This window comes from Heliconius melpomene, chromosome 19 (genome assembly GCF_056956725.1).
Source record: "Heliconius melpomene rosina isolate 202511_hmr_F chromosome 19, ASM5695672v1, whole genome shotgun sequence".
Classification (NCBI taxonomy): Eukaryota; Metazoa; Arthropoda; class Insecta; order Lepidoptera; family Nymphalidae; genus Heliconius; species Heliconius melpomene.
The window spans coordinates 3731351-3753226 of NC_140407.1; the positions used below are offsets into that span (position 1 = coordinate 3731351).

Genomic DNA, 21876 nt, shown 5'->3' on the forward strand with positions numbered 1-21876 from the left:
ACTTTAATTGTATTTTTCTTTTTTAGTGATTGTCTCCTAAATTAACTTAAATCTCGTACTTCTATGTGGATTAATTGTTAATAATGAGCAAAAGGCGCCGCGCGTCTTCGGTGGCAAGCCGAGGCGCCGATGGTGATGACAGTGATGATGGAATAGAACTCTGTAATCCAGGACCTCCACCATCAAGGAAAAAGAAAAAGCTTGAACCAGTAAGTAAATAATGAATATTAGATTTTTTAAATTAACCATAGACCTGCTCCAAATTACTTTATCTGCATCACGTTTTGTTGTCACGTATTTGTATACAAACATAATATTGTTTATCTAATATATTATTTTTATTTTCTAAAAGAACATAATACAATGTATTTGATATAACCTTCTTAAATTTTCTTTTTTTATTGCTATATGTTAAATTGAAATTGACCTGATAACAAATACGTATCAAATTTATGTTTTAAAAATCAATTTATAGTTTACACCTTCCTGCAATGCAGGGTAAGCAGAGGAAATAGTAGTGAATTATGGTGCACTTAAAACTAGGTCCTCAACTTTTCACTCAATTTTTGAGATATTATGTCTTTAGTAGTAGAATTCAACAACAACAACAATGAGCAGAGAAATGATAATAATTAAATATACTACAACTATCGTATTTATCGTTAAATATCTTGCTAGTTTTAGTTACACAATATTTAGTAACTAATTAAACTAATCTTCATTTACAGAGCGAAATTTGCCAACAATTATATGATATAATACGCACTTACAAGAAAGAAGATGGGACTTTATTATGTGATTCTTTTATAAGAGCGCCAAAAAGACGTCAAGAACCACAGTATTATGAAGTTGTGTCCCATCCTATTGACTTATTAAGAGTTAGTAAATATATATTTTTTAATACAATAACTAATAATAAAGCAAAATAATTTTGTAAACATATATACAATTTTTAATAACATTATGGTGATCAGTTTTTCCAAAAAAAAGAAAGGATTATTATTTTTTAGAATTAGACAATATTTGGGAAAGATAATCTGTTTATGTATGTATACTGAGCATATTGTGATAAATTTTGTATATTAATATAAAATTACAGGAAACCTTAAATTGATATTGATAAATAATATAAATTTCAACTTAGTTTTATTAAAATCAGTTCAGTGGTTTTTGATATATAATAAAATACTTAGTTTTTATCTATTTCTTTTATTTTTATTTATGTAGTATTGCAATCTTTATAGGTACAGCAAAAGCTTAAAACAGACACATATGAAGATATTGAGGAATTATCAACAGACATTGAATTACTTGTAAATAATGCAAAGGCTTTCTACAAACCTGACTCAGATGAATACAAAGATGCAATTGATCTATGGAAACTTTATTCCAAACATAGAATGGCTATGGAAAATGGCAAGTATTTTATTTTACTTTAATTTAACTAAAAAACTTAATTGATATTTTTAGTTAAATCAGATGATGAGAGATGGCCACTTTTAAGTTAGCGCTCTGTTCACACGGAAAAATTATAAAATGATAAAACATATTGTTAAGATAAAATTAATATGAGGTATATTTTTTAATTCCATTATGATGTAATGGCACAACATGTGACTGTAAACACATCTGTACTGGGCTCAACTCGGGGGAAATTAATTATGTAATATTTAAATCTTCCTAATTCTGCTAACAAGGCAAAACATAGCATTCTGTTCTGGCGCTCAACAAACAATATGTGGGAATTTGGTGGTGTGTGTGTAATAAAGTCTCTTGATTCTAGGTGCCCTTTATCTTCCCTGGTATATACGTGATAAAGAGTGAATCAATAAAAATATTTTTTAATTTAAGGTGATGACATAAAAACACCAAAACTATCTCGCAATGGCTCTTCGAGCAGAAGATCTGACATAGCGGAGGACATGTCTGAGACGTCAACAAACAATGAGGATGATAATATATTTGAAGAACTCTTCAATGCAGTAATTATACATCTGTTTTTTTTTATTGGAGTGTAGGGTTATACCAAGCAAAAGCATAACCTGCCAACAACAAAGGCATTTTCAAAACTTTGGTTATTCATTTATTGCACGGCCACCATTTCATTGAAATGTCTTGAATTTGAGTGGAAAGTAGAGGATGGAGAATATTAATACTTTTTACATACTTATAAAATAAATAATCTTAATATAAAATTGAGGAATGCTTTTTCCCACATATAGAGAAAAATAAAAATAATACACTTCTCCAAATAGGAATGAAACTCACAACTGTCACATGTACATTCAGATGGTGTCCCACTGCGCCACACACCGTCTACAACTGCACTCTTAAATCTTAATATCAATTGTATATTTATTTTAGGTTATGACTGCAAATTCTGATGGCCGTCCAATATATCCAAATTTTCAATTTCTCCCTTCAAAACGGCGCTATCCAGAATATTTTAGTGTGATAGACTCACCTATAGATCTGAAGATAATTGCACAAAAAATTCAAGGTGGAGAATACTCCAATCTAAATGATTTGGAGAGAGATCTACTTCTATTGGTCAGAAACGCCTGCCTTTTCAATGAACCTGGCAGTCAAATCTACAAAGATGCAAAAACATTAAAAAAGGTAAATATAATAATGTTTTTTTCTTGTTCATTATGTGGTGTTAAGCTCAGCAACTCGACACCTTTAGCAATATATTGTATTATTTATTTCATTGGGAAGTTTAATGTACAATTGTAATAACTTAATTTTCCTTATATTGTGAAAAAATAAATAGTTATGTATTGAGGTATCTGTGTTTATTTATAAAAATAGTATTGATTATTATTATCGCTTGCAATAAATAAAAAAAAAATATATACATATAGTAGAAACTCGATTAACCGGACTAATTGTTGTCGTTAGTCGTTCGGATAATCAAAAGTATGGATAATCGAATGTATAAAGAAAAGCTAGTTTAGTGCATAATAGCTCAAAATTGTTACATATGTCTATAACAGCAACATGTATATATCAACGAAAATCAATGTTTATTAAGAAATTATTAACATTTTCCAACATACAACTTATACCATAAATTACGTACACATTTACGCACATATACATTTTCTTAGGTTTCATTGTAGTAGGTTGAATAAAATAATTATCGCGGTTGATAGTCCGGATAATCGCGAATCCGTATAACTGAGAGACAATCGAGTTTCTACTATATATAAATACATATTATTATTTTATGTGGGACATGATGACTGTAAGCACAATGGTTGTTTGTACTTACCCCCTCGGGGAAATGAAATGTTTTTATTTTATTCTGGTAACCCATAACGTCTTGAATCTAGGCAGAAAGTGAAGAACAAATTCTCTCCGTTTCTCTTTTGCTTACCGCCTGCTAAAATAACTATAAATTATGTTTATTAAATATTTAATTATGTGTATTCTCAGGTGATCCAAGTCCGTAAACAAGAAATTGAGCAACATGGTCGGTGTGGTCCGGCTAAAACCTCAGAACGTATACGTAGCAAGCGCACATCAAGAGTCGGCCCTGTGCCCACAAGTCGGGCACTGGCTATCATGGAGCCACCTGGCTATGAAGCCGAACCGGATGTCAAGGTGATACTGACACCCAATTATATTATTATTTTTATTATTTATTAAGGCCGTCGTGGCACAGCGGCACAGCGGTTGTGACTGTAACGCGACGGTTGTGGGTGCGATTCCCACTCGGGAAATGAAATATTTATTTATATTTTCATTTCTTCACTCTGGTGTCGAGGCAGAGAGCGGCGTTAAGTTCCGCCACTCATCACGCAATGCCTCCAAAATTCGGCGGAAACAAAAGTGGGGAACAGAGTGTCTTAACACTACTCCCTCTGCTTATCCTGCTGTGTGCGAATGCTGATTTATGCCACTCAACATGTAACGAAAGTGGGGACTCGAAGTTTTTTAATGGGAACATTATGAAATCTATTATGAAATCTAATATAATAGAAAAAACCACTTTTATTGTAGAAACAATCAATTCTTTACAGCACTCTGAAGATAGTGGTGATAGTGATGAAGATAAAGGTGATGAAGATTCGCCACAGTGGAAACTTTTAGATGCAGTCAAAAATCATCTAGGACCGAGTGGTAAACCTTTTTTTTTTAATATTGTAACTTGTCTTCACATTTACAGTCTTTTTAAAATTGTATTATTTATTTATTTTTTGCGGTGACGTTTATCATTTGATTATCTAATTTGTATGCGATCTCTTATGAAGGACACACTTTCGAAGTTACAAGGTATACAGAATTGAACACAGATGGCGCTGATTGAAACTGAATCGCGCTATCGTTGCGTTGAGTTTGAGAGCATAAATACTTTTGCTTTAGGTCAATCGAGTAATTATTTTCATTTACCCTCTGGTAAAAATCATTTTTTTGTGAGACGCTCTAAATTCATATTTAGACGCGTCTTGTTAATAAAATTATTGTTAGTCTGGTGAAAGAAATTCTTTTTTTCATTATTGTTTCAAAGAATTAAACACACATTATAGACATGTGTTTTTTAACTATGTAACTTATGTAAGTCAAATAGCATAGATTTAAGTTATTAATGTCATTCGACTTCGAGTATTTTATATATATATATATATATATATTATTTATTAATATATTATATACAGGGTGGAATTGTCAGCACCACTTTAAATGAAACCACAGTTTTAACTACTCTATAAAATAGGCTTGTGTCGATCGGTCAAACTCCGTGATTGATATCGTTCTCGATCATTTGTGAAATGATTGATTCATTCACAAATGATTCGTTCATTTGAATGATTGGATTGAGCATTCGCTATTAGGCTGACGTTTTTTTTTTTTTAGTCTCAATTTCAATCTCAAAAATCGGGGCCTATTAAAAAACGTATTAATTTTTTATCTATCATTTAATATTCTTTGTTTTATACTCTGTAGTGATATGAAACTTTTATACTTTTGTTATAGCGCCATCTATTGAATCCTTACCTAATTCCATGAATGAATAGTGATATGTATGAATATATTGTGTAATAGGGTATTGTTTTTAAAATCACCACAATCTCATCCGCTTATAAGAAGATTTAATTTTGCCCAATGATAAAGCACTATTATTTATTGATACTCATAAATAATAATAATACACAATGTTTATACATTTTAACCACTTTAATATATTAAAAGAACAGAAAATTTCAAAAGCAATCTAGCCTTTACAAAATATACAAAAAACTGTCTCAAACTTAAACTAAACCACCTCTTAAGTAATGTCACCAATCTTTCTTTATATTCTTGTAAATATAGTTAATTTTCAAGGCTTACTAGGCTTCTATAATGTCAACATTATAATATAAGTGCAATAAGTAGTTAAACAAAATTGAAAATATTTACAAGATGTCCAATCCTATATTATAGCCATTTTCAGATCATTTAAGTAAATAAAAACTATTTTGTAGGCATATTAATATAAGAAAAACATTATAAATATGTAAAGTAAATATCGGTTCAGTAATTTATATTAATATTTTTTTAGTTACAAAAAAGGGGTTATTCTTATTATTATTATATTATTCTTACTGCTAAAAATAAGTTTAGTTTTTTCTGAGTACAAAAACTACATAATAATATCACATTTACGTCTTTGCTACCCTTATAATGTATATATACCACAAAAATGAAAATATGATTAAATAAATATGAAAATTAATGATAAGAACACAACAATGTTTTTTTGTAATTTTTAATAATATAGAATTGAATTTAAAATAAGATTGTATGTAAATAAGATCATGTATCGAAAACATTGCAATTTTTGGTTTAAAAAATATGGATTCTCTAGTGAATACTACTTGGTAGGTAATTACTGTTAATTCTGTGATAAAATGCGCTAAGCACAAATCTTACATTAATTGTATGTAGGTTTAAAACAAATATAATAGACTAAATAGGTGGACTTAATATGATTCACTTTTCACTAGCTAACTTTCACAAAACAATTTTAGGTTTAACTCTTCAATAAAACACCTAATAGTATTGATGATTTGATGATCCTTCAAAACTAAAAATTCGTTTTTACGATATTTGAAAATAATTATATGATAATTACCTATAACTATAAAATCATAAGTTGAGAAGTAAGATATACTAACTTTGAAACGTGCAGCAAAAATAGACTTTAATTCTAATATGTTTAAGATATATTTTATTCCAGTTTTCATACTGTCTTTGTCGCACTCGTATGACTCGATAGAAATTATTATAAGATAAGAAATTTTATGAAGTGTTTATGAAGTCTGACAGCGCAGCGGCCATCGCGCATTTTGTAGTCGCGACCCGAGTTCAAATCTGCCGTTGAACTTATTGATTTTTATTTTTATTTTTGATATTAATTTCTAATATTTTATTTAAATCAATGCGATAGGGGTAAGTTTTACTTATACTGATTATGCAATTTTAGAAGTTATATAAATATTTTCAAAAGTTAATTAATTAATATGTTTGTGTTGTCGTAGCCTATCGAAGCCCCCTTTATGCTCAGTGGATTTTCAATAATCCAGCAGCTCAATAAAGCCCTGGAATAGTCGTGGCTGGTTTTAGCAGAGTTCCGTCAATATGGAATAAAAACTCCTGGCGCCCTAACCAATGTTTTCGAAATTGAGAAGCCACAGCGGCCAATCATCGATCTAATATTGAATCTCGTTCAAATGATCGAAACGCTTGAATTCGTTCAAATGACAGAAATGTTCCAATTCGTTCAAATGATCGAAATGTTTGAATTCGTTCAAATGATCGAAATGCTTGGATTCGTTCAAATGACAGAAATGTTCCAATTCGTTCAAATGACCGAATGCTTGAATTCGTTCATCGTTCATGATCGGTTGTCGTATAAGATGGCCGCCATCGTTCATATGAACGGGTCATTGCGATCTTAGTGATAGAATCAGCCACACGCTTCTCGTGATTGCAATACTATGACCCGATCGTAAATGATCGACACAAGGCTAATATATATATTATTTATTAATATATTATATATATTCTAATATCATAACTCGAACTTATATATCTTATATAAATTGTATAGACATTGTTATATAGTCTTAATTACAGCGCTATTATCCATAGTTACTTTTATAAAATATATTAAGTATTAACTCCATTAATCGTGACAGTAACTGTAAAGTAACCTTTTTATGATTCGTCTACCTTTTACACGGCTCCCGGAATAGGGGGGTAACAAGGAAGAACGAGAGCCGAACACTACGGTCTCCGCATACCTCTTTCGCCCCCGAAGGGCAGAGAGAAGAGGTTGATGACAGTATCAACCTCTTCGTATGTCTTTCGGGATCCCCCGAAATGAGGATCCCCTCATGATATTTACCTGACCTTCCTCCAGTATTCAATACTGTATTTTCAAAGGTTACCGAGGCCTCCCTCTACGATACGTTGAAATATAACAAAATAATTTTCCTAAAGGTTCACCATTAGCAGACCCATTTTGGAAGCTTCCATCGCGACGTGAATATCCAGACTATTATAAAGCAATAAAAAATCCTGTATCATTGAATCAAATAAAGAACAAAATAAGGCGAGGAAGTTATGGAACACTATCAGAAGTGGCTGGCGACATGAATATTATGTTTGAAAACGCCAAACAGTATAATGTGCCCACGTCGAGATTGTATAGAGATGCTGTGAAATTGCAAAGGTAAATAAATATATTTTGTATACAGTATAATTTTGTATTTATAATACATGTCATTGAGGGCAGTCATAGTGCAGAGGCACAAAGTGTGACTCTAAAACCGACTGGTTGTGGGTTCGATCCCCACTCGAGGAGATGAAATATTTATTTAAATTTATATTTCCATTTCTTCGCTCTGGTGTCGAGGCAAAGGGCGGCGTTGAGTTCTGTCACTAAACACGCAATGCCTCCAGAAGTTGGCAGAAAGTGGGGAACGGAGTGTTATACTAGGTTCCCTCTGCCTACCCAGCCGTGTGCGGGATACAGCGTGAAGCTGATTTGATTGATAATACACGTAATAATTTTCTATGCTCTATAAGTAGTAGAACTTATATATTTTTTATTTTGCAAATAAAAGAGGTTTCAAATGTTTTTTTTTTTTTATATATATATAACCGATAACAAAATGCTAGATTATTTTATTTAATTTTTGTACTTATATTGTAATATATATTAATAGACAAAAACAACCATTTCTTTAATGTTATAATTAAAATTTATTTATATTTAGATTGATGCAACATCGCGTGCAAGAACTCTTAGACATCGTCCAGAGCTCTTCCAGTGATGATGAAAGCTTATCATCAGTGAAGAATCACGCACAAGCGAATACTCCGCGTCCTAGAGGTAAATTATTTGTTGTAAATTAAACTATTTATTTTTAAATATAAATAGTTTGTTAGTTCGTTAGTTTGTTATTTATGTAGTTCGTTCATATTATTTCTTTACGAAAATAAAGATATTGTTGATTTAAATATACGTTAGCTTCTTCAACAGTTTCAATATTGTATTGTGTTTAGATCTATCGAAAGATATATTAGTTATTAAAACATTTTATAACGCTGTATTCCGCGCATAGCAGGTAAGATTAATATTAAAACACTCCTTTCCCTAAATTTTGCCGAATCATCGAGATATTACTTGGCCAGTGGCAGAACTTAACCCAGTGCTTTATCTTATTACTAAAGCGAATAAAGGAAAATAATTAAACAAAATTCATTCCCTTATTTGAGAGTTGAACCCGGAACTGACGCGTTTACAGTCAAGAAAGACAGCCTTATATTGCATGGAGATTAAAGGATTTCATTAAAAAGTTTAAGTTGATTCTAACAAAAATAAATATATTAAATACAATAATATTCACATTAACATAATAATTTATCTTTAGTCTAGTAAAAATGAGGCAAACATAGATAAAAATTATATATTTTTATTTATTTAATATATATTTTTTAAGGTCGTCCCCGATTAAATCCAAATCCATCAGCAGCATCGTCTTCATCACCATCTCTTATCATAACGAAATCTAATTTGCCACTTAAAAAGAAATTACACTACATTTCCAAGCAACTAGTAGAGTTTACCTGTTCCGACGGCAGACAGCCCATGTTGTTGTTTATGGAGAAACCTAGCAAGAAATTGTATCCGGAATATTATAATGTTATCGATCGACCGATTGATATGTTAACCATTGAGAATAATATTAAGGTGATTTGTTTATTATATTTATTATATGTTTTATTATAGTATTAAGGTCACCACAGGGTTAGCATGCATTTAAGGGTTCCGTACCTCAAGAGGTAAAAACGGAACCCTTTTTGGATAATTTTGTTGTCCGTCTGTCAAGATCAACTATCTCGAGATTGTGTATAGGTATCAAGCTGAAATTATTATCAATTGTTTAAGTCTATGGTGCCTTACAAAAATTTCAGCCTTAGGGCGTCGTGGCACAGCATGTGCCTGTAAATGCTACGGTTTTGGATTTGATTCTAGCTCGTTGTTATTAGTGACTTTCATTTCTACGCTCTAGTAAAAAGCAACAAAGCGCGGCGTTGAATTCTGCCACTTATCTCGGATTGGATTACGGACGCTATATATGTGTGATATAGCGTGAAGTTACAATAAATAATATTATATAATTGTCAATCTTTGTTCTAGACTGACCGTTACAATAGTATGGAGGAAATGGTCTCAGATTTCCGTTTGATGTTCTCAAATTGTCGTCAATTCAACGAAGAAGGCTCCATGATATATGAAGACGCGAACCTTCTAGAACGCGTTATGAATGAAAAATTGAAAGAAGTCAATACCCATTATGAAAGAAAAACACCAGTTAAAACTATAAAAACAACTAAATCTAAACAATTGACACCGTTTGAGCAAAAATTACGTACTTTGTATGATGCTATTAGAGATTATAGGGATCCTAAAGGTGTGTAATGAATTTTAGCTTTATATAAGTTATTTATTATATAAGTTATTTGGTATAGTTATCAGACCTAGTTTAGATTATAAAACTTAGAATAAAACCTAGAATTTGCCTTATAGGATGTTAGTATGTTTACACTATAAGCTGACGATATGATCCATAATGATTAGCTATTAACTATTATTATTATTTTATTGTAATTAAAACACATATAGCATCAAAAAAAATCTACAATCGATAAAATTTTTTAACAAACAATAGATTAAATTAAAAAATATGTTTTTTTAAAATAAAATCCTAGATTAACATATAAATAAATAAATATATATATTTTTACATAATTCAATATTTTTTAAGTGAATCGTCAACTAGCACTTATTTTCATGAAGCTACCAAGCAAAATGGAGTATCCAGACTATTACGAACTTATCAAGAATCCCATTGATATGGAGAAAATAGCGCATAAACTTAAAAATGGCGCCTACAACGCTGTTAATGAACTAGCGTCAGATTTCATATTAATGTTTGATAATGCCTGCAAATATAATGAACCAGATTCACAGATATATAAGGATGCGTTAATTCTGCAAAGAGTTTGCTTACAAACTAAACAATTGTTAAGGTGGGTTTGTATGAATTGTTATTTTTTATTTTTTTTTAGTTTCACGCTGTATCCCGCATATAGCCGAGATTGATGGAACCTTGTATTAAGACACTCAGTCCTCCAATTTCCGCTGATTTTTTGAAGCATTGCGTGTTAACAACGGGCTTTGCCTTGGCACTAGAGTGACTAAATGAAAATGTTAATAAATAAAATTTCATCCCCCCGAGTGGAAATCGAACCACAACTATGGTACGTTTACTATATAAGGGAGGGTCGATTCAGGAAAGAGTTTGCTTAAAAAATTAACAACTGTTGAGGTGTGTTTGTATGAAAAATGTGCGCACTACTCAAAGATAAAATAATCGTATTAAATATTACTTTAGTAAAATTAAAATAACGATATATAATACATATCTTTGCCAAAAATAATAATTATTATAAATATAAATGGTTGTTTCGTTAACAGGGAGGATGACGACGCGGTACCGGATGTACCGGCCGCAGTACAAGACCTACTGCTCAATTTATTTACCACTGTTTATAATCATCAGGATGAAGAAGGAAGGTTGTTATTATATTTTTTATTTAGCTTCACAGGCATAGCAGGGTAGACAGAGGGATCCTGGGAACCAACGTATACGTTCCTGTTCCCTTTAATGTTGTATTCGTTAACGGTATTTCGGTTCTTTAATTTTTTTTAAAAATATAACCAAGTTGTTATATCACTTTAATCTTGTAAGTTCCAAAGCTTTAGAACTTTAATAAAATATTTTAACATTTATATTATTTTTAGATGCTACTCAGACAGTATGGCAGAACTGCCGGAACATGATGAATCGCCAAACGGAGAGAAAGTGCGTGCCATCTCTTTAGACTTAGTGAAAAGGAGACTCGATAAAGGATTATACAAACGTTTAGATCACTTCCAACAAGATATGTTTGCTGTTTTTGAACGGTAAGTTAAAGATTATATAACAGGGTAGGCAGAGGGAACCTTCTATTAGAGAGTATTCACACTAGCGCCTCATCTCGATCTCAGTCTGGTAAAAATATTGTTATATTCGAAACAATAAAAGCATTCATGCTATATATGTTCTATATTATTTTTCTTATTATTCTATATTATTCTTCTATTTTATTTCCAGCGCTCGCCGTCTCTCCCGCACTGACAGTCAGATATTCGAGGACTCGGTGGAACTGCAATCCTACTTCATCGAGCAACGGGATGCTCTATGCCGGGGTACCCTCTCGTCGCCCGCGCTCGTGTACACGCGTGACACTGTCGCCACCAGCGTGGAGCTCATCAAGCAGTGTAAGCTGCTGCAAGAGAACGACGACGAGGATGAGACCAGGTGAGTCGTGACTACTCGGGAAATAAGTAATGAAAAGTCTTGATCTAGTTTTCTTATTTTTGAGATCTAGTTTTCTTATTTTTTTGTCTCCAATAAAGTTATGTGTTTGTACTTGATAACAAAATCTATATATCTATTGAAATATACTTTGACTAAAGTCTATTAAATTCATTAAAAAAAATCTAAATAATGATATACAAAACCTAGACCATTATAATTGATAGATATTTATTTAAAAGATATTATGATAATTATTTATTATATATATAAATATATATAAATAATATCTATTTAAATATACTTTGCTAAAACCAATAAAAAAGACACAAAATTTTGTTGACTAAATACAATTTCAGATCGAGTACAGACGAGTCGATGGCGTTAGGCGGAGCTCCACCACAAACTCAGTACGGGAAAGGCGACTTTGTATATGTTCAACCAGAAAAAGCAAATAAAGAACCAGCCATAGTTCAAATAGAACGAGTGTGGACCAATTCTGATAACGTGCCTATGATATACACTAATGTGTATTTTAGGTTAGTATATAAAAAAGTTTTATAAAACTTTTAATATGAGTTATTTCACTTTATAGTATATCAATATGGGTAAATTAAAAATGGTTATAGCTCATCTATCATTCAACTTATGAATATTGTTCTATTAAAAATTATATGAATTATCTTTTCATTTTTCTAGCATGTATTCTACTGATGTTTTCTAATAATTTAATGCAAATAGAATGTTAGGGGTTAGGGTCATAGTTAGGGGGTAGTAAAGTAGATATTATATGAATTAGTGAAAGAAAACAATATTGGTGTTAAATTTAAATTTGATTCCTAGTTATCTCTTTTTTTTGTTCTATATCCTCCCAAGAGTAGAACAAATAAATATTATTATATAATTTTATTAACTAGATGACCATTTTAGACGCGGTACCATAGCAACGATTATGTCACTTTACACAAAAGTGTAAATATAGGCTAGTGTGTGTTTTATTTATTTTATTAATTAAAGTATTTCTAATGCATTTTTAAAAAGTCTTTCTACAATCCTTTACTATGTTATACATAATTAAGGTATGCTAAATTTTATTTTACTTTGATTTTACAATGTTTATTCAAAGGGTTCCGGGTTCTTCTACATATTAAAATATAGATTATAGATATATTATTTATCTACAGGCCCCATGAAACATACCATGTGCGTACACGCAAGTTCCTCCAGCAAGAGGTGTTCAAAACGGAAACTCATCGCACTTTACCACTAGAGCACGTGATCGGACGCTGTTATGTTATGAATGTTAAAGAATACTTCAAGTTTAGGCCAGAGGGTAATTAATGTTATTGTTTTCTAGTTTCACGCTGTATACCGAATATTGCAGGGTAGACATAGGAACCTGGGAACCAAGTGTTAAAAGACTCCATTCCCTATTAAGACACTCCCGTTCCGCACTTACCGCTAAATTCTTTAGGTATTGCATGTTGAGTGGCAGAGTGAAGAAAAGAAAATATTAAATAATTCATTCTCCGAGTGGGAACTAAACTCACAACTGTCGCGTACACAGTCGCAAGCTTCAGCCTCTGCGCCATGACGTCTTGAATTATTGTTGTATCCATAATTTTAAAAGCTTATGTACCCTTTATGCATATTTTTTTTTATAAAAGGATATTTAGACAAGGACGTCTACGTTTGTGAAAGTCGCTACAACGCTAAGAATCGTTTGTTCAAGAAGATTAAAGTTTGGGAAGGTGCTGAGAAAGAAGCAACACTCATACCAAGAGATGTAAGTATATTAAAAAATATATGTATATTTGATACAAATCATTCTTATGTTTAGTACAAACTACTGATGATGATGCCTCCGTAAAGAGAGAATTAAGAGTGACTATTAATTTAAGAATAAAATGTAATATTTTTTTAGCTTGACGCTGTATCCCGCGTAGCAATGTAGGCAGAGGGCCCTGGGGACCTAATGTTAAGACACTTCCTTTCCTAGCTTCCCACTGGATTCTGGACGCATTGCCTGTTGAGTAGTGAAAGTTAAAGCTGCATTTTGCCTCTTTACCCGAGCGAGAAAATGAAAATATAAAATATTTTATTTTATTTCCTGAAATCGAACACACCACCTGTCGAACAGCCGCACGCTTGTGAGCACGCACTAGGACTCGCCTCAAAAAAACGATTATTGGGATTTTAAATGAATTGTACTTTAAAAAATGATGCCGTCGTGCTATGTGCCTACCCTGCTAAGAGTGGGTTACAGCTTATTAAAAAAAAAAAAATAATAATAATAATACCTTTAAAAGTAATAATTATTCCTATATTTAGGTGCCTCTCGAGCCAAACAGAACGGTTTCAGTATTCCGAGAGCGTGTGGAGAAGCACAAAGACGAGCTCGCTGAATTGGAAGTACTCGAGAATGTACAAGAGAAGGAACGACCTGTGAGTTGCTATTAGGGAATCTTTAGTCGTTTCTTATGTACATTTTTAAAATAATAAGTTGGTTTTTAAGACATTATGTTAGCAAATTCTCTCGTATTCCTTATTAGAATCTTCTAAGATATTCGATTTTTGGCACAGTTTTGATGTCTTAACTTCTTTCAACTCTTACATGAATACACTTTGCCTCCTTTCAGTAATATTAAAATTGCTGTTTTACGGCATTTACGATATATTGTTTTTATTAAGACAAATTTTTGATGTCAAAGACATTCAGTATATAGGTAAAGCGGTGTTAAACGTGTTTTTCTAATTTTTAAACTATTTGTTCCTTTCTTCAAAGGTTGTATATTAGCAATAAGACTGCCATTGCACACTCTATATTTGTTTTTAAAAGCTTCTGTATTTTCTGTTACATTCTTTTTATGTGCAATAAACATTTTCTATCTGTTTATCTATATGGTTAATTACTATTTTCCTAGGACGTAGTGATGTACAATCCACTCGGTACTGATGACGAGAACACATACTACGAACAGTACAATACAGTGTGTTCTGGAGTAATAAAGACTGGAGATTATGTTTATGTGGTGACCGATGGTGGAAAACAGCTGATAGCCCAAGTTGATACTATATGGGAGACTGGGGAGTGAGTTTTGTTTGTTATTTATGTAATGCCTACGTACGTGGTCGTCGTCTCGAAATACTATGAGTGGGTTCAATCTCCATTCGTGAAATGAATCCTTTTCTTGTAATTGGTTGCTGGTGGTAAGTGTGGCGTTCAGTTTGGGAAACAGAAGAGTGTGTTTATCTCTAAGTTCGGTTGTGTTATATGCGGTGTAAAGTTAGTTTTGATTTTGAACTTTGTTATTAGGCATTTTTAGTATTGAGTCACAAACTAATTTCACCGATGATGAGTAAAGTAGAGTTATAATGTAATTAACATATACATGTATATGTTAATTTAAAAAAATATAAAAAAAATGAATGTATATAAATCTTGTTAATTAAAACATTTTTTCAGTAATAAATGCTATTTCCGAGGACCTTTCTTAATATTCCCCTCTGAAGTGGCCAATATTATAAATAAGGTATGTATTATTTAATATATAACTTTTTAATTGTTTTAGCGAATTTTACTTTAAAGGAGAGAGTGCTTTATTAGAGTAATTGGAAAGAGAATTTTCCCTAGTAGAGAATTCTTTATAAATATGTTGATTATAATATAATGATGCTAGTAGTGGCGCAGTGGCACAAGCCTCTGACTTTAAAAGAGACAGGTTGAGGGTTCGATTCCAACTCGAGGAAATGAAAATTTAATATTTTCATTTCATATTTAACATTACTATAGTCCAAGCTGGTAAGGCCGCGACTAGATGATTAGTTTAACCAGATTAGATATAAGATATTTCATATGTGAATAAAAATTGTTATATTGATATTTTCTTTTTAGCCATTCTACAAACAAGAAGTGCTTCTAACAACAATGCACGATACAAGTCCTTTAGTAGGCATAGTTGGAAAGTGTGGGGTGCTAGACTACGATGATTATTTGAAATGTATGTATAAAAATACGCAATAATATTATTTAGAATAGGTCTGTAGTCATGTAGAAAAATAAAACGTATAAAAATTTGCTGCTATTTCCCAATATTTTTACGTCTGACTAATTTTAACTACTTCATTTCAATTATTTCCTCGCTCTGGAAAAAAAGACTTAACCTAAACAATAGATAGAACCCAAAATAATAATAACTTTAGGGGCCTCACAATTAACGGTCCAACCCTGGGAACGGAATGTCTTAATATTAGGTTCCTTCTATATGCAGGATACGACAGGATGCGTGAAAAACTAAGATACTGAATTATATCGATTTATGAATGTTTCAGGTCGTCCAACAGAAATTGCGGAAACTGACGTATACGTATGCGAGTCTGTATATGACGAGTCTAATCGTGTTGCGAGAAAACTTAAAGCTGGATTGCGCAAGTTTGAACACACTAAAGATGTCACCGTAGATGAGGTATAAAATATTTATATAATTTTACTACCCTTTGTACTCCACAGTACATACGTTGGATATCGTTATTCAAAATTTATGTAGTTGTAGCATTTCTCGCTACTTTTAAAAGCCGGTAGTACTTTGCTGTTGAAAAAAAAATATTATCATTGAATATAACTTTAATAAATATATACATTTAAATATGTATTAAATATTATATGCTACCTTTTCAGATCTACTATTTCCCCAAAATCCTGGGCCCGCCAGCACTCGCGTCTGCTCAAGAAGTTCAGACATCATCTAGTGCATTCACACAGAAACCATTCAACCCAAATGTTAATACTGATTCTTTGGTATGTGTTGTTTTGTTTGTTTAGTTATTTATTTATAAGGCAAGCACTTACAATATGATACATAATTAAAAAATAGGCGCAACATGATCTTAACAACAACAAGCATTTTTATTAATAACCCCACACCAAATTCAAAACAGCAGAATTAAAATTTAAATATAATAAAAAATATGTAATATTCTTTATTGAAATAGATTTGATTCGGCGATTTAACATGAATCTACTCTGAGTGACAAGAGCTACAATTAAAATATACATTTCTTCAGAACCATTGTTATTCGTAATTGATAGATTTACCATATAAGTGTTAGTTACAAAAAAAAATTGTAAACGAAAATGTGTGCTGCTATATACAGCGTGAATTTTAAACAAAAATGACAATTTTAAATTTTTACTTCTCAATATCCTAATGTAAATTTTAACCATATTTTCAGGATGGAAAACCTCAGTTTACGAATCTCATCAATACAACCATTGGAAGTCAAGATGTCGAGATGATTCTAGAAAACTCATTAGATGATTCCTCACTCGCTTCGCCAGCTACGCCACTGTCTATAGGTAATTAAAAAATATTTTTTATATTATTTATTATGTAAAGAATTGAGTTAATATGTTTGTTTATGTTAATTTATATGTTTAACATAATTTTAAAATTAAAAACGACGCGTTTTAACGACATCTATGACTCTATAACTTCAAATAGCTTTCTTTTACAACGTAATAGATTAATAATCAAGGATAGGCATCGAGGAGAGTATATTATATCTTAAACCTATGATCGGTGTTACTCCGTGCATTTAAAATGTGACGCGAATCATAGACAATTATTAGTTAGTTCCATTTTACTACTGGTTTTTACATGTAAAAACTAGTAAATACATATAATATGTCTACTTATTTTTATATGAATCTTACAAGGTGGCAACAGTAACCCCTACAACCCTTCAATGGCCCCGACACCGAATCAAGAACGGACAAACCAAACGGTTTCAACTCCAGTCAGTGGCAAGAAGAAGAAAGAACAGAAACAGAAGATTGTCACGGGCTATATTTTATATTCAAGTGAAGTCAGGAAGGCCATTGTTGCTAATAATCCGGAATCTACTTTTGGTACGCACGATTTTGATTTTGCGATTCTTTGTCGCAATATATTTTATAAAAAAATTTACAAAGAATATGTTTTTTTATAATAGATTTATCATTTGCCTAGTACCTATATTGTCATAAGCTTATACCTAATTACTTGTAGGTATATACATTTTTTCAAGTCTGTAGAATGGTCTCACTATGCAATATTTATTTATAGCCTCCCTAATAACAATTCACAACCACAGGTGAAATATCCCGCATAGTGGGCAACGAGTGGCGTTCTCTAGCGGCCAGCACCAAACAAACCTGGGAGGAGCGCGCCGCGCGCTGCAACGAGGAGACCTCGGCCCGCCTCGCCGAGGAGATGAGGGAGCTGTCACAGCATGTATGTTGGAAATATATTATAATAATTATTAATACGTGAAGCAAAAAAAATGTATTCCAGGTTATGTGTCTTAAGATAGGCTCCCTCTGAAAAAAAGTATATATAATTGAGATACTAATTGAAGTACTTTAAAAAACAGAAAATTTTGAAACACTAACTGAGAGAACCTGGTCACCTAGTCAAATATAATACATAAACTAATTATATATATAAATTGTAATAGACCCCAATGGAGATGACATACGAGTGTGCGTGGGACACTTGCGACTGTCAGTTCGAAGATCTTGCCGATTGTATGGAGCACTGCATCGGCGATGGTGGTAACAGTAAGTGTTTACAGTTATAATAATAATTAGTTAATTATACTGTAGTACCAGAAAGATAAAAATAATAAGATAAAAATTAAAACAAAAAAAATACAAGTTTGTCTATTATAAATTCATAATAAACTAATCAAAAAAATATGTTATAATGTTTTAACATTTTAACGCTGCTAGTGATTGGAACTTTTGTTGAAACCAAGAAGAGTAAGCTAGAACGTGAGTATGTTAAAATTATGTAATATTTATTTACTTTTGTTTTTTTTTTCGTTACAAAAATCATTATAAATCATTAAAATAATAATTTCCCAACACAAAACCATCGCGCATGCTCTAAGTACACTTCTTCATACCACTATGCCATACAATATCTACTAGTGATGTATTTTAACATGAAATAAAATTTTAATTACATGTGTGGCGGCAGCGGGGCACGTGCAACAACACTACCGGGGTAACTCAGGAAGTACAAGCGGTACCGGGGCTACAGGCGGTGCAGGGGGTGCAGGGGGAAGTGGTACTAATGAATTCCCCTGCCTGTGGCGCAGTTGTGCCCGCGTACGTAAAGGACAGGCGCCCTTCCCGAATCTTCCACGATTGTTACGCCACGTTAGAGATCTACACGTTAATAAAGGGAATGGTAGGATTATGGCTGTTCATGAACGTTCGAGGTATTTGTTTATTTTTTAATTGTTTAGTATATTTTTAATAGTACTGTATAAACAGATTTAATTAGATAAATTAAATTTTCTAGTTAAAAAATAACATGCTAGCTAAGAAAATATGTATGAAAGTTAATTACGTACTATATTATTTTTTCATATTCAACACATTTATAGTTTGTTAACATGTTATATTAATATTATTTTAGGAACTTCGTACCTTCGTCTAAGAAGCCTCCTAAAGTGTATTCCACTAGCTTCCGCAGCGGACTAATGTCACCGGGAGGTAATTTGATAACATATTTTGTTATTAAATGTCTAAAATATATATTTTGTTATTACATTGACTACTAAGCATTACTATTGCATTTACATCACAATCGACGAGTTGTGGCCACTCTGAAGTTAGCTCTAGATGGCTGTGCACACTTGATTTTAGCATTTTTCTTACTTTGATTATTTTCTTCGAGAGGTTCGCGAGGTTCCCCCTCGCGCAAAATTTAAGAAAGCCCATCTTCAGAGCGGCTATGAATCGTCGACCGTACTGTGTTTTATTCACAGATACAATTATAGATAACTATTATTATTATTGTCTTTACATCATACTTACCTACATATTAATCAATATAAATTTATTTTTTCTTTAACTTCATACTGTATTCCGTATAGAATAAATATATAACTTATAACTATGTTCCCAGGTATGTCCCCAATGGCACGTAACACGCCGTCCCCCGGCGAGGGTACAGGGTTGGCCGTAGGTGCATTAGGGCCGTCAGCACGTGCAGGTCTCGATCCGCTATTTGTTCACGCACCACCTCGAGCACAACGTGTTACTCATTCTGAGGCTTATATACGGTAATTTAGATTATTGTTTTTTAAATATCACTGATTGTACTAAAATCGGTAATGTACATTATATTAATGCTAGAAAACTTAACATTACTGCCATAAAATTAGATTCACACTATGGTGCAATATAACACGCCTATCCAACCAGCGCAAAGAATAATAATTAATATTTAATCTTTATATCTAGTATGTGTTGACCCATATAATCTGTCAGATTTGTGTATTGGAATTTGTATAATTCGAGATATTATTTAGAATCGTAACCAAGCCAGATTTCTTTTTTATATTATTCTATGGTTACATAGAAAAGATACTCATATTTTTTTTATTATTTCTCAAAGCTAAAATTGAAATGAATAGTTAGGTTAATTAGAAGATTTTTTCTACAGATACATAGAAGGCCTTCACTCTGAACAAAAATATATAACTCCGTGGGAGAAATCATTAACTCCAATGCCAGCGAACCCGGATCCTTCACACTATAACATTCACAAACTACCCTCCCACTGGATGACTGAAGAAACAGTCAGTGGCTACTTGCAACAAGACAAAAATTTATCGGAAACAGACATACACAAAATGGATCAAACTAATAAAGTACTGAAAGGCCTCTGTGCCCTGCGAGATTTTATGATGAAAGATGCTCTCTCTATATATAAGAGCTATTGAAGTATTGTAATTAAGATTATTCAAATTATAACAAACTACCACTACAACTACTACATTGGATGACTGAAGAAATGGCTGCTAGCAAACAAGGCAAAAACAGATATATTGGTACATCAAATTACAAAATAATGGAATGATATCCAAAATGAAAGATGCAACTCTTTCCATATAGAGTTATTGAAATAAAATTGTAATCATTTGTTATGTAATATTTTTTTTATTAATTTCATGCTGTATTCCGAACTTAGCAGGGTAGGCAGCGGGAATCCATTGTCAAGACACTTTGTTTCTCATGCCTCCTAAAATGACTTGTCTGGCGGAACTGAACTCCTCATTTTGTCTTGTTGCTAGGGCGAGTATATGAAGATAATGTAATTATCACACAACTTTCGGGTTTAAAGTTGGAAAGAATCGTTTATTATATAAAAAAATTGTGGTTTATTTTATGGAATTAAAGTACTTTAAAATATAGTATGGAAATAAAAACTACAAAATTGTAAAGCTTAGCTTGTGTAATTTTAATATCCTTATAATTACAAATATCAAGTTACATAGTGTAGTAATGGCATAACAAGGGTGTACATTGAAGCAATATTCTTAAACACTTTCAACTTCTTCCTTGAGGAGTCTTATCAGATTATTGAATTTCTTACCATCAAATATTAATATCTGGAAATTAAAAAAATTATAAAGTTTAATTATTTGTTAAAAGGAAAACAATAATTAATGATTGAATAGAATTAAAAATATACATAGCAATTGCCAACAATAGAGGCTATTTTGGCACAGTAAGACAATGTTTGCTTATATTTTACTAATGTGGGTTTGATTTCCACTCTGGTGTATGTTATACTAACATTATTTTCATTTCAGCTCTATAGTAAGGAAAAGCACAATAGCCTAAATTCGGTCGCAAATGGGATAATAGTGTCCCGACAGGTTCCTAGTCAAGACATTGAATTTTAAATTATTATTTATATATATTTTTAAAAAAAATTGTCTATGACTCATTAATTTAGTCTCTTACCTTTCGACAAGGAGTCATGGCGCCACCATCGTAATCCCACTGAGATAAATCAGCCTGCTCTGTCACATCAACATCAAATTGGACCAATGCCTCTTCCACTAATGGTTTCTCTTCTTGATTCGCAAATAGTACTTCTGACTCATCATCTAAAACAAA

At 31.9% G+C, this 21876-nt stretch overlaps 2 protein-coding genes across 4 annotated transcripts in view; one reads left to right on the plus strand and one right to left on the minus strand.

Annotated features, from left to right (window-relative positions):
* polybromo (protein) lies at positions 1-21199 on the plus strand. 3 transcript variants are annotated; one of them, XM_085203396.1, is made up of 33 exons: positions 1-209; positions 729-878; positions 1245-1416; positions 1852-1982; positions 2365-2619; positions 3439-3606; positions 4026-4125; positions 7489-7720; positions 8268-8383; positions 8994-9244; positions 9695-9968; positions 10323-10587; positions 11036-11134; positions 11363-11524; positions 11715-11921; positions 12278-12457; positions 13103-13251; positions 13586-13704; positions 14250-14363; positions 14843-15009; positions 15385-15451; positions 15814-15919; positions 16251-16384; positions 16597-16716; positions 17151-17274; positions 17635-17826; positions 18051-18190; positions 18414-18516; positions 18688-18729; positions 18938-19181; positions 19382-19458; positions 19874-20030; positions 20414-21199. In XM_085203396.1, exons 1-33 carry the CDS (start codon positions 84-86, stop codon positions 20691-20693), a joined length of 5223 nt encoding a protein of 1740 aa, XP_085059522.1. In that variant the 5' UTR covers positions 1-83; the 3' UTR covers positions 20694-21199. The 3 variants fall into 3 exon arrangements, with proteins under 3 accessions (XP_085059522.1, XP_085059523.1, XP_085059524.1); XM_085203397.1 differs by lacking the exon at positions 18688-18729 and having other exon boundaries at positions 18926-19181; XM_085203398.1 differs by lacking the exon at positions 18688-18729.
* Positions 21188-21876, minus strand: part of LOC146528380 (protein BCCIP homolog) — a 2783-nt gene continuing 2094 nt past the window's right edge. The window contains exons 6-7 of the mRNA XM_085203405.1: positions 21721-21866; positions 21188-21362 (exon numbers count right to left, since the gene is read on the minus strand). Of these exons, the coding sequence (XP_085059531.1) occupies positions 21291-21362; positions 21721-21866 (218 nt within the window). The 3' untranslated portion in view covers positions 21188-21290. The remainder of the gene's footprint in view (positions 21363-21720; positions 21867-21876) is intronic.

Bases quoted from the DNA above. Each gene is read 5' to 3' on its own strand.
- polybromo (XM_085203396.1), top strand. From the start codon at position 84: ATGAGCAAAAGGCGCCGCGCGTCTTCGGTGGCAAGCCGAGGCGCCGAT. The intron at 9,969-10,322 runs GTGTGTAATGAA...ATATTTTTTAAG, and splicing joins AGATTATAGGGATCCTAAAG to TGAATCGTCAACTAGCACTT. The intron at 12,458-13,102 runs GTTAGTATATAA...ATTTATCTACAG, and splicing joins TACACTAATGTGTATTTTAG to GCCCCATGAAACATACCATG.